Raw genomic sequence first — 12,474 nt, forward strand, 5'->3', positions numbered from 1 at the left:
TTCAACTTGAATTAAAAAAAAAAAAAGGAGAATGCAGATTTTGAAAAGGGTATTCAGAAAGAACATGAAAGACAACATGCAATTAGCAATAATAGGGTAAAGAAAAGCTATTAGATAGGGCACTGATTCAAACCACAGTTTATTACAACCCTACAGACAAACAAACAGAAGTTTAGTGACAGAAGGACGAGAACGTGCTTTTAACACAGAGCTCTTCTGAACAACAACAAAATCATTATGTTGTCTGTCAAAAAAAAATGCAGCAGTAGAATCAATCACATTGCTCTTGCAGACAAGGAATCCAAGCACAGAAGGTTTTTGTGAAGCCCACAGAGCAGCAGTGGCAGAGCAGGAAAAAGTGCAGGTTTTATCACCCAGGACTACACTCTCAGCATTACAGCCAGATCTATCAAACAGAGAAAAGTCTTTCCAAAAATGACAAATGTATCTTGGGGCTATTTCTTAGGTATGTTAACTGATTTCATGATCATAAAAGTAGCTGCCTGAATTAAACTGTACACTATTTTACTTTGGAGTTCAAGCAGAAGAAACTGAAGAAGTCACTTGTGCTCCTTCAAGGTATTAGAGGTTAGAATAAGAAATCACACAAATCTGGAACAAAGGACCATTTTAAGAAGAGTTCTAACGTGAAACTGGAAGCCAAGCCAATGGATATTTGTATAAAACAAACCTTTGCTTTGGTGGCAGCTGAGGCAAGGGCAGCAGCTGCAGCTGTAGCTACATTTCCTTCCGAGATTTCATGTTCCACTTTCTTCTTCCCAGCCTCGTTTTCTTTGTCTTTGCTTGCATCAACGTTCTCCTTGTTCTCTTCTGCCTCCTTCTCTTCTGAAAAAGATTTCCCAACAAGTCCCTTACGTGCATTCTCCCCTTGGTTAACAGTATCGCGTCCGGACAGAAACTGCACTACGTGCACTTTCATTAGTCAAATTAATTCATCCACACACTGTCACATTCCTACATTACAGTATTGCTACTCGCCCAAATGCTGACAGAGGAACAGCTCTAGTCTAAGAGGATCCAATCCATCAAATAGGAAAAAATTAAATACTTTTTATTTCCATTCTGTCAATTCATCTCTTGCCATCAGCTTACTCTCATCAGAACGTTTCAGCTGCGTTTCCAAATCAATTCCATACTCCATCAAATCCAAATGCTTCTTGTTCTACCTGGTGCTAAAATACTGAATGCAAGTTCCAGGAAAAAACAATATATTCATGAGGTAACAAAGGAAACATGTTAAAAATAAGTAAGAATCATCTCTTACGTAGAAAAAAACCCCAGTACTCAGCCTGTCAAAATAAAGGCTCTGCATTCCTTTACAGGAACACTGAGCTAACACATTAACTTCTAAGCACAAAAATGAGCAGTCCCATTTCTTTGCATCAAAAATGATCAAATGGTGTGCAGTAGTCAAAAGAAAGTAATTTATATGACCTACACTCTCTTTGCTACTGCAATTTCTTCACCCAGTCACTACACACAGTGGAAAAAAGCTCAGCTGAGGTCTGAAATGAGTTCAGGCAAGAATTTAGTGCCCGAGCTTAAGCAGTGAAATTAAACTAGAATATTTACTACTGAACTATGAAGCAGCCTGATGCGCAAGAGGAAATATTTCAGCCACAGTTGAGTTTATAGTCTATTCCAACTGCTTTAGAGGAAGGCCATTAAAGCTAACACAGCTTCAGGAACAGCTGGGAACCATTACCTGGCTTAGTGTCTGCAGTCACTTCACTATCTTGCTCTTTTTCTGTATTCCTCTCATTCTCTCCTTCTTGTACTTTATCACCTTCCTCAACTTCATTTTCTGCTTTGTTTTCAACCTAAACGGGATGAAAGATTGTTTGAAGAATGAGAGCTATAGAAGACATTCACTGTTAACTTTGTTTATAGCTTTCAAATTGATTTGTTATCGTAAAGGAAGAGATTCAATTTTAAAGGTTGTCTGCTACTTCAGTCCATTTTGACAATCCTAACTGAAATAGAAAAATGTAGCTGCTACACTGGACAAAGTCTATCAGGTTCAGTAACCTCAGCCAGCCTGGGCTCATCTGAAGGTACAAGAAATCCAGGTAAGAACACGTTATCCACACTGCTCCAAACTCTGCACTACTCACGGCCACAACAGCCTCCTATGGCAATAAATGCTGCAGCAAAATTACATGTCACAGGAAGGTGCTCCTGTCTAGGAATCAGTGGCAGCAAGCAAAGAGCAGCTTCATGCTTAATACTGCAAGCATCATTTTTCCCTTGGAAATACTTCAGACTGACTTGAACACTTCTCATTTAGCCTGCTCTACAGAATAATTAATCTTGTTAAGCTGTGACCAAGACTTCTATGCTTACATCTACCTAAGTGTACCTGGCTATTCACTGGAAAGGCAGAAAAAGAACTACCTGAAAACAGAATGAGAAATAACATCCAAACTACACTCAGCAGCCATTAGGCAACTTTTATCCCATCTGATGAAGCAGGTGACACAGAAGTATCACCTGCTGCTGCAGACTCAGTAAAAACTCACCACCCCTTACTTAGCAGGGTGATGTTCTAATTCCAGGGTATTAGCTTAACTCAAGGTCTGAAACAATCACAGCCAGCGCCATTATTGTACACTAGCTGAAAAGAGATACTGTGTCTGTAGACATGGGGTTATGAAAAAGCCCAAATAACTGCATTCTTGTAGGCATTACCAACAGCTTGAATGTAATTTCTAAATATCTGGGTTTTATGGGCAGGATGCATCATACCTAACAGCAAGAGTACACAATACACACATGTATAAAGAAGAGCTAGCCCAGACTTCTTGAACTGAGGAGTTTCACTGACCAGCTCAGCAACTGACACCTTTGTGAGACAGATCTCATCCTCCCACATCCACTAAGCTGCATGTGGTCACACAGACAGAGCAGATATGTAACTTGCACTGTCATGGGACAGGTGAGATGCAGCTGGGGCAATAGTTTCATTAAGTTTTTCCGTTCAGCTTTGTACACTATATTCAGAAATGGCTGCCAAATACTGCAAGTAACCCAAACTCACACATTTCCTGGAAAGCCCTGATCTTGCCAGAACTGAAAGCTGCATTCTTTGGGAATGCAATCTGTCACACAACAAATTTTCCTAGGGCAAAACTTTGAAGTGACACTTTACACCATTACAAATCACAGACCAGTGTCCTTCTGCAGCTTAAGTCTCCAATTCATTTGGTGTCACCCAGTTTTCATTTCCTCCTGATCCAACCTTTGCTCCTAAAGACTAGAAAACACCACACCAATATCTCACTGCCGTCTGCCCAGCAAAAGAAATGTCTCTGTATGGTTTGAAACTAAATGACTCCTAAGAAAATGAAGCACTATGGAGACAGAAAATTGTTCCCTGTGGACACATACACTGACCAGCACACTGCTGTCTGCCTTCCTTATCACACATTTCAGAAGGTAGTAATTCAGGTTTGTAAGTGTTCTAAGTAACTTTTCAGAACCCGTGTACTAAGCCAAGCTTACCTTCTCAGGCTGTTGCCCATCTGTCTCTGTTTCCATCTTTTCTTCTTCAGCTCCATCTGAGAAAACAAACAGTAAAGTATTTAGAATTGCCACAACATTCATTTATCATATTCAACATTTATCTCAGGGTTAACTATAATTTTGTGTTCTCTACTAACAGTAGTTTAAAGAAAGGCACAACACTACGCTCCTGGATGAGTAATAGCTTATTACACTGATTTTAGATTAAAAATCAAATTTACTTGAAAATTGAACTGTTATTTCTTTTCAGTCCAACAAGCAGGACAAAACATTAAATTATCTATGCCCTGCTGAAACCTCCAGTTTATCCATGTAGAGAGAAACAATCAAATATATAAATTTTAGCTACATAAAGGACAGTTCAGTGCACAGTTCTGCAGTATTCATATCACACAGCAATTTCCATTGGTAAGTCATAGTATTATAAAATGTTTTTCCCAATACAGCCAATTTGATTCTGTTGATGGTTGACAGTTATGTGATTAACCTCAATTACAGTGCTGTCAGACTTGTAATTCCTCCTTAGCACAAGATCCCCTGAGCTGCTTTTGATGAAAGGTCTATCTCCAAAGGCACTGTCATGCACTGGTCAACTGATGATTTAAATTCTATTTTGCAGGTGGTGCAAATATCATAATTCTCCAGTGCAGACTTCAAAATAATTATTTAAGACCAAAGTAACATTAAGCACTAGCAAATTTGTTAAAGCACCAACACGATTCTTAAAACACCAAAGATCTTGTTATTTCTGGCCCCAAACAAGAAAGCTGGAAAGGGGCTTTTTACAAGGGCCTGTAGGGATAGAACAAGAGAGAATGGCTTTAACCTGACAGAGGGGATATTTAGATGAGATCTGAGGAAGAAGTTCTTTCCCTGTGAGGGTGGCGAGGCCCTGGCACAGGTTGCCCAGAGAAGCTTTGGCTGCCCCATCCCTGGCAGTGTTCAAGGCCAGGTTGGATGGGGCTTGGAGCAACCTGGTCTAGTGGAAGGTGTCCCTGCCTGTGGCAGGGGGTTGGAACTGCAGGAGCTTTAAGGTCTCTTCTTGAACTCATTCTGTGTGTTCAAGGAAGGGAACCGTTATCCTCAGCACAGGTTTGAGGTGAAACCCTGCACAATGAAACCTTATTCCACACCCTTCCTACCTGCTGCTCTGCATAAACACGATGTTTATGCCCTGCATAAACCTGATGACCAGCTGGTTTGGAGTGCTGTGTGGCTCTTTTGCTGTTCCTCCAAACACATTTCTCCCCAAAGCTCCCTGAAATTGTATCCAAGCCCTCAGAAACACATGCAAAGCAAGTATTTGAGTCTGAACTGAACAATGAATCTTAAATCAAACAAACTGGCCCAGAAAGGTGTCACGCTATGGTAGATATTCTTGGACAGCGCTCTCAATCGGACCATGATTGTTCATTCCCTTGTTTCTTTCTCAGTGGTACTGATAATAACTGTGGGGTTTTACTGAATAATATACCTGTGAAATGATCAAAGTTAAACCCTAACACTTTCTTCACCCTTTCACTAGAAAAAGCTGTATTGCAGCTCCTCTAGAGCCCAACTGCAACTGCCTAGTTAGGTGCTAAACAAGATATGAATCACATCTGAGCACAAGAGGCAGTTGTTGGTTAGATATAAAGCAATAAAAGCACATAAATTACCAGCTGAAAGCTCTGAGCTTCCTCTGTATCCAAAAATACAGTCATCCAAACAAATGAGACACAGACTGAGGCTGAACAAACACCTCCTGACAATGTCATCACAGGATAGCCTGCTCCACTCCCAGCTTTTTTAAAAGGAAAAAAGAGCACTAAGCTGCACCTCCAGCGCTAATGCTGAAGAAGGCAATAGCATCGGTAAGCTCTTACTTCTCCCCAGTGGCTTCAGGTACTGCTGACAGACGTTGCAAGATGGGCAAGGCTTTCTGTAAATCACTGAATCCCAGGTTGGAAGAGACCTCAAGGATCATCTGGTCCAACCTTTCTAGGCAAAGCATGACCTAGGCTAGATGGCCCAGTACCCTGTCCAGCTTAATCTTAAATGTCCAACATTGGGGAATCCACCGTTCCCTTGGTGAGATTATTCTAATGGCTGATTGGATTGGGGTCTCTGTGCAGTAACCATTTCCTGGACTGCTCCAGGAGATGGAGCCTCTGCTTACGCCATCACCTGAATTTTCATAGGGATCACACAAGACAGCCTGCCAAGACTGGCTCTAAGCCAAGGCTCCCATACTGAAGCCATGAAGTACTTCCTCATGAAAAAAAAGAGAAACGTGCCAAGCACATGTTCAGGAGCAGACCTTTACTGAGAGCAGGGTCAGCCCACCTACATCACTGTAGCCCCCAGTTCCAAACTGGTCACCAAAAGCTTCCATCTAGACCAAAGCAGTCTTCGGGTTACTCCCCAGAGGTCAAAGCAGAAAAGTACAAGTCATTTGGGAAATAGTTATAAGAGGCTGCAAGTACATAACAAGAGCTGTTTGGATGCTTGGCAGGTCCTCTCACTGCCAGAGACGTGTGGGTCTGCATCGCCTCTTATGTTTTCATATTTAGAACCCGAACTGACTTTGCCAACACCCAAATCCTGACCTTGACCACAAGCACCTTTAGAGTGCCCTATGGCCAGGCATGAAAAAAACTTAGCTTCAATATACAATTATGGGCTTCCAGCTATTGCCCATGTTGCTAGTTCTTTTGCCTGACTAGACTGAGCTCTTCAAGCTTGTAGCCTCCTATTTACTGTCTGGCATTCAAATAGCTATTAAAGAGATACCTGGAGGATTCTGCCAAAACACAGTCAGGTGCTCTTGTGCTACAGACCGCTTTTTTGAGAAGCAGCTGACCAGCTACCATCCTATCTGACTTCAGCATCTACAACAGACGACCAGATAACACCTTAACCAGCATATAGGGCAGACCAAAATGAAGAAGGAAAAAGTAGTAAAATATTAATAATAAAAAAAAAAAAAGCCACTGGTACCATGTACTGGATGCGTGCACCTTCTAAGAGAAGTGAGTGTTTTAACAGCAGTTAGCATATTTTGGGGCTTAGGACACGTCTCGCTCTTAGGCCTTGGCTCGTGAAGTTATTCCTTTATAAAGCGTTCATTTAAAGTGTTCCTGCTAATGACAGCAGGCCTCTTGAGATAAGAGGGTAACAATAAGCATAGTGATGTAGAATACCATGAAGGTCACTGAACAACATACCACTGCTTCATGGTATTTTACATATGGATTGCCTAAAAGTCCAAGAAATCACAATTTATTTCAGCACCCAGCTGTTCTGCAAGGACAAACAAGAGGGAAGCATCAGCACAATCTTGTACTCCTCAACTAGGATCTCAGTTTCTGTTCTGCAAGAAAAGAAATTCTGGTACATTTTAATGTATGGGGGCATTAAAGAGGAGCTTATTTAGACCATGGTCTCCAGCACATGCTGCCATGCTCATATAAAACTGCTGGTGAAAAGCCCTCATCCACCTCTAAGCTTCTGAAGACGTTAGCTGGTGTTGGGTGCTCATTTCCAGTAATCCTAATTTTCCCACTTATCCCTATGTGCTACACTGAAGAAAAACAGGTGTAGAATGTGTTTTGCTTTAATATCAACAGTTCTGTAGAGAAGTTTTTACAGAAGCCCCTTCCATATATAAGAAAAACATACTAACATGCCTGACTGAAAGACAATGGTTTTCCTCTTGTCTTATTTGAAGATAATAAACTTACTTATCTGAAATATCTGCCACCATAATTCAATTTCTGGAGACTGGGGACATACCTCCTCAGAAGTTTTATCTCAGAGTTAGGATTTAGTGATCTAATAATGTCACAGGGAAAATCCAGATCAGATTTTGTCAGACAGCTATTTCAAGCCTAGAAACAGAGCTCCAAACTGAGCTTCAAAGGTCATCCTTCCTAGCAAAGAAAGGAGTTTCTTGCTAAAGGAGAGCATAAAGAAGTGGAGACAAAGTGCAGAACATTCCAAGTGTGCTTGAACTGGTAAAGTGGAAGATCATGAGCTCAACTATGAAAATAGTGCACAAAATACACAAATTTTCATTCTGATGTGGCTTAGCCCAAACACCAACAACTTCACGATTCCTAGTACTGGGATAACCGTGTAATTGAAAGAAAGAAGTCTGTAATTTTGTATAAACACCACAAAACTCAATGACAGGGAGAAGTGGAGTAACTCCAAGTTCTGCTTCATATAAAACTCCAAAACTCCAGTGCAACAGGCCAGAGAAACTCTAGTCTATGGACAATTTTAAGTCAAAACAGGTCGGTCTCTGTCTCTTAAAAAATAGTGACTTGATAATTTGTTGACTCTTCCAGAAGATGAGAACCTGGAGCTCAAGCTCTGCAGTCTAGAATCAGGCTGAGCAGAGATTCAAGTCTCAGCATCCCATATCAGCAGTGAGCACCTTGACCACCAGGCTACTACCTCATCCGCTGAAGGTTCCCAGTCCAAAGGAGCTCCCACAGAAACCTGCAGCTTCCCATTTATCCTCTGAGGGAGAGGAAAACAAATCCCTAGAAGGTTCTTGCCAGACAGTTCCACGATTTGCTCAGGAATGCAAAAATTCACAGGTGACAATACTCCTTGCTAGATTCTGAATCACACTGAGAAAGCTGTAAGTCACACCTACAAATGCCATACAACAAAGTCCTATAAGACACACACTTCTCTGTCCTACTCCGACACTCTGTTCTTGTGTCTTTCAGGTAAGACTGAACTGAACTCCCTTTCTATTCTAAGCTCATTTTCTAGTATGGTGGGTTTTGTTTTCCAATAACAACACATTTCAATGTGCCCCATCTTAAAGGTGAAGTTTTAAAGAAAAGCAGTGTCCAGCAACACTTGAGTTGCTGCCACAGTTGAAGACGTGAGTGCAGGATGGGTTTATGTAGGTTTACAATGCACTCACATCAAGCACTATCATAGATTCCAAGTGCTTGCTATTAATTCTCTGGAAGTACTGGGACAAGTTCTTTTTTTATTTCACAGATCATGGAATGGTTTGTGTTGGGATGGACATTAAAACTCATCCAGTTCCAATCCCCCTGCCATGAACAGGGACACCTTCCACTAGACCAGGTTGCTCCAAGCCCTGTCCAACCTTGGCCTTGAACACTGCCAGGGATGGGACAGCCACAGCTTCTCGGGGCAAACTTGTAGAGCAATTCATAGACCAAGTAAGAGCTGTTAGGTGGCTACTGCTGCAGAAGAGGTTCCAAGGCAAACAGGACATCACAGAAAGACTGCTTCCCAACCACCCTTTAGAGAAAATTTTCTCAAAGAAAAGAAGCACCCAGAGCATCTGACAGTAAGAATAACTGCACCTGGACTGCCCCTTGTGTCATGGTACATTGACGAACACTCTGCAAAACAAAGTGTTCTTTCATATTACACAGGGGCACATTCAGCTACAGAGAGAGTCAGAAGGTATGTATGTGTGACATTAAGATTATTGCAAACATCCTGATTTAACTTAGCTTTTCTAGTCCTGGCTGTAATAACAAATGTTATTTTAAAATTAGGATGACAACTTTAGGCAGGTTGTAGTCAATGGATTTTGAAAACTGTTTGCTTGTATTAGCCACTAAGCCCTTATTTGCAGTGACAGCACTACAGCTCTGCAGTCCCCACTGGCATTCTGCACTTGTGTACATCAAGAGGAACACAGTGGAATGCTACATGTGTAAGGAAGAAAATTATCAGTAATTAGTTTGGGGTAAGTAAGTTTACCTGGGTTGAAGCAGGTTTTTGCTTCTAAATTAGAGGCTACTGGAAGTACCTCAAAACAATTAACAGTCCTGTAAAAATTAATCTCAAATTCATACATGAAAGAATGAGAAAAAAACCCAAACAAACCATTTTTTGACTTTCTGCACGAGATGACAGAAATTACTCCTGCCTTTCAGCTAGGTACAAATACAACTGTACTGATTTTCCTGTATGATCTAATGAGATCAATGAAAATACATAACAGCCAATGCAAAGACAAACTGATTAGTTGGAGCTTTATGTCCCTGTTACAAAAGGGGAAGACAATTTCAGTAAGACTCTTTAATCCCTTTTACATGGTACCAACAGTGCTCTTTAACCTTATTCTGCAGGTTTGGTATTGTACCTTGCAGGATGTGGTGAATCAAATTAACAATGCTTCTTAAATCAGCAAGAGGCAGATGGTTGTGAGACACCACAGGACGTCTTTCAAGAGAGAGAAATCACTTGCAGACAAGGAAACATTGTCTCTCCATGCCCTTCTTTCAACCTGAAACTGCAAATATTTTCTGTCTCTATGGAAGCTTGTTCTGTTTTGCGTCATCTCCAAGAACACGGAGCCCTGTTTTCTAATACATGGAGAACTCAGAACTGACTTCTGACAAAGCCCAGTGACTTTACGGAGAAGCTAAGCTGACTTCAGGTCAACAAGAAAAAAACCCATGCAGTATTTCTATGGTAAGAATTTACTGCTTTACCAGCAAACAGACACCTGCAGCACAAGCAGATATGTAACCTCCACTGTTGTCAGAAGAATAATAAGCAAAATCCCACATAAATGCACAGAATCACTAGCATGACGTTCAGCTCAGCAAACAGTTTAAAGATGCCTGCAGGACATCCTAATCACCTTTGTTTTCACTAAGGCAATACACACCACCTGTCAGGAGTCAGGCTTGGATATCAATATTTAAGAGGAAATACCCTATAGCTATGGAAAAATCCTGGGTCTCAATGATTATACTATTATTTAAACTGTAATTTACATTTTCCACATTAAGCCAGGACTCCACAGCCACTGGAGCTTCCTCCATTTCTGCTTTACACAGCTTGTAGGCATACAGTACCCAGGTGGGCATTCAGAGAGATGGCTGGAGAGCTGACAGAAAGTTACCACAGCTTTTGTGCGATCTGTGCGAGTCCATCACAAGAAGAAATTGATGGACTCAATCCTCCAGTGGCGCAGAACTAGCTCACGGGCACCTGGATATATGCAAAGTGAATCAGGTACTCCGAGTCAATTCGTTTTAGCAATGCTTGCATTATTTCAGAGTTAAAGCACACCCTGGAGACCACAAGAGAAATCGCTCTGCCAAAAATGAAAGAAAATAACTTCTCATGTGTATGTACACTTCTGTGTAGCTTTTTGGTATGTGTATTTGAGAATGGTACAAAACCATCCATAACATGTTAAATATAATCATCTGTTTAAGTCACAGTTGTACTGGTCCCAGTAAATCAGACCACCGTTCCCTCAGTGTTCACTGTCACAGATGAGCTACAGCTTGAAGCACTCACACTCGTGTCAGTGGAGACACTTCCAGTGAAATATTTGTTAGAATAAATTGTAAAATGCGCAAGTTACTGCCTCCAACACAGGCACTTCCGAGATTGCCTTGTGACACACTCAGTGCACATATTTGCAATCAGTGTAGTTAATCACCTTTGGAAAGCCATTAACGAGGCACAAATCCTCAGTGAAGACTTAATTTGAAATGCCTAAGTACCACAGGTGTACTGAATATTTCTTTTCTCTGGAGCTTAATTGCTAGCCCAAGAGCTGAGATCCGTTCTTTGGTCTCTTCCAGCCATTTTTACTAAAACTGATGCAGAGTAGCTTCCTCTATCATACTCCATGACCTACAGTGGGACACTATCTTAGAAAGCAGAAGACAGTGTCTACCATGCTTACCACAGCATCTGAACCACTTGAGTCTTCCGGTAACTCTACTGAAGCATTCCTATATTCATTTAAAAGGAAACATCATTAAATATTAGGAAAAAATTCTTCCCTGTGAGGGTGGTGAGGCCCTGGCACAGGTTGCCTAGAGAAGCTCAGGTTGCCCCATCCCTGGCAGTGTTCAATGGCCAGGTTGGGCAGGGCTTGTAGCAACCTGGTCTAATGGAAGGTGACCCTGCCTGTGGCAGGGGGCTTGGAACTGGACGAGCTTTAAGGTCCCTTCCAATCCAAACCAGTCTGGGATCCTATGATCATCAGCTTTTATAAAAAACTAACAATGAAGAGTTAAAGTTAAAAAAGAAATTCTTGGATATTAATTTTAAGTTCCTACAATCTGTTCCAGTCATATTTTCCCCTTTTGCATTCCATATTGCCTATAAACCACCACTTTTAAGAGTTTTTAAATTATTAAGGAGCCTAATAATATAGTTAAATTATATAATTTTATTTCTAAAATATAACAACTGATGAACTTTAATTATAGTATGGAACCTTAAGCAGACATTTTTAGTTCTCTGTAGTGACATTTAATGCAAACCCACAGTTCCACTTCAACAGTAGCACCCCACAACACTGTACTTCAATGCATTAAGCATACCTCTGCCACTGCAAGCTATGGGTTCCCCTGTGCCCTCCAGTGCAAAGCTGTTTTGGAGTTGGAAGGCACCACAGATTGTCAAGTGACCCAGTTCACTCTTACTGAGAAGCTCCCCCAGGGAGAACCATCTGCTCTTGTCCTAATTTATTCCATTAGTCACAGCCCAATACAAATCGCATTAGCTGTAACAGGACAGTATTACTTATAGAACTCACCATATAGCTCATTCAGAAATAATCATGTTATGGTCATCTGCTCTCCAACTGCCCATACTAGATGACAACCACTTCAAAATCCCCATTTGCAACTTGGGCGCAAATTCTCCTAGAAGACTCCTACAGACTAGTAATGGTAAACTTCCATGGTCGTGCTGCAGCATTAACAATTAAGACTCCAAGTAGTATATACATTACAGAGGTCGGTAACATACTACGGTGGCGTCTGTACTTGGAGAATATGGAAAAGGGAGAAACACCTAGATTTGTTTTATATCAGACTTGAAAATAAACACTTTCAACTGAGCTTTGATGCTTGCTGTCAGTTTTGCACAACAGAGTGCTGTGGAACAGGGAGAAGCAGATAGTCCAGG

The 12,474-nt window shown here is 41.2% G+C and overlaps 1 protein-coding gene across 3 annotated transcripts in view; it reads right to left on the minus strand.

Annotated features, from left to right (window-relative positions):
- SMARCC1 (SWI/SNF related, matrix associated, actin dependent regulator of chromatin subfamily c member 1) overlaps positions 1-12,474 on the minus strand; it is a 93,510-nt gene that overhangs the window by 26,540 nt on the left and 54,496 nt on the right. For all 3 annotated transcript variants that reach the window (XM_061366133.1, XM_061366120.1, XM_061366128.1), the window contains 3 exons: positions 3,523-3,578; positions 1,727-1,841; positions 692-846 (listed from right to left, as the gene is read on the minus strand). In XM_061366133.1, coding sequence (XP_061222117.1) covers positions 692-846; positions 1,727-1,841; positions 3,523-3,578 — 326 coding nt within the window. The remainder of the gene's footprint in view (positions 1-691; positions 847-1,726; positions 1,842-3,522; positions 3,579-12,474) is intronic.

Source organism: Neopsephotus bourkii, unplaced genomic scaffold, assembly GCF_033783945.1.
Source record: "Neopsephotus bourkii isolate Nb327-2 ecotype Australia unplaced genomic scaffold, CSIRO-AGI_Nbou_v1 NB_122, whole genome shotgun sequence".
In the NCBI taxonomy this organism is placed as follows: Eukaryota; Metazoa; Chordata; class Aves; order Psittaciformes; family Psittacidae; genus Neopsephotus; species Neopsephotus bourkii.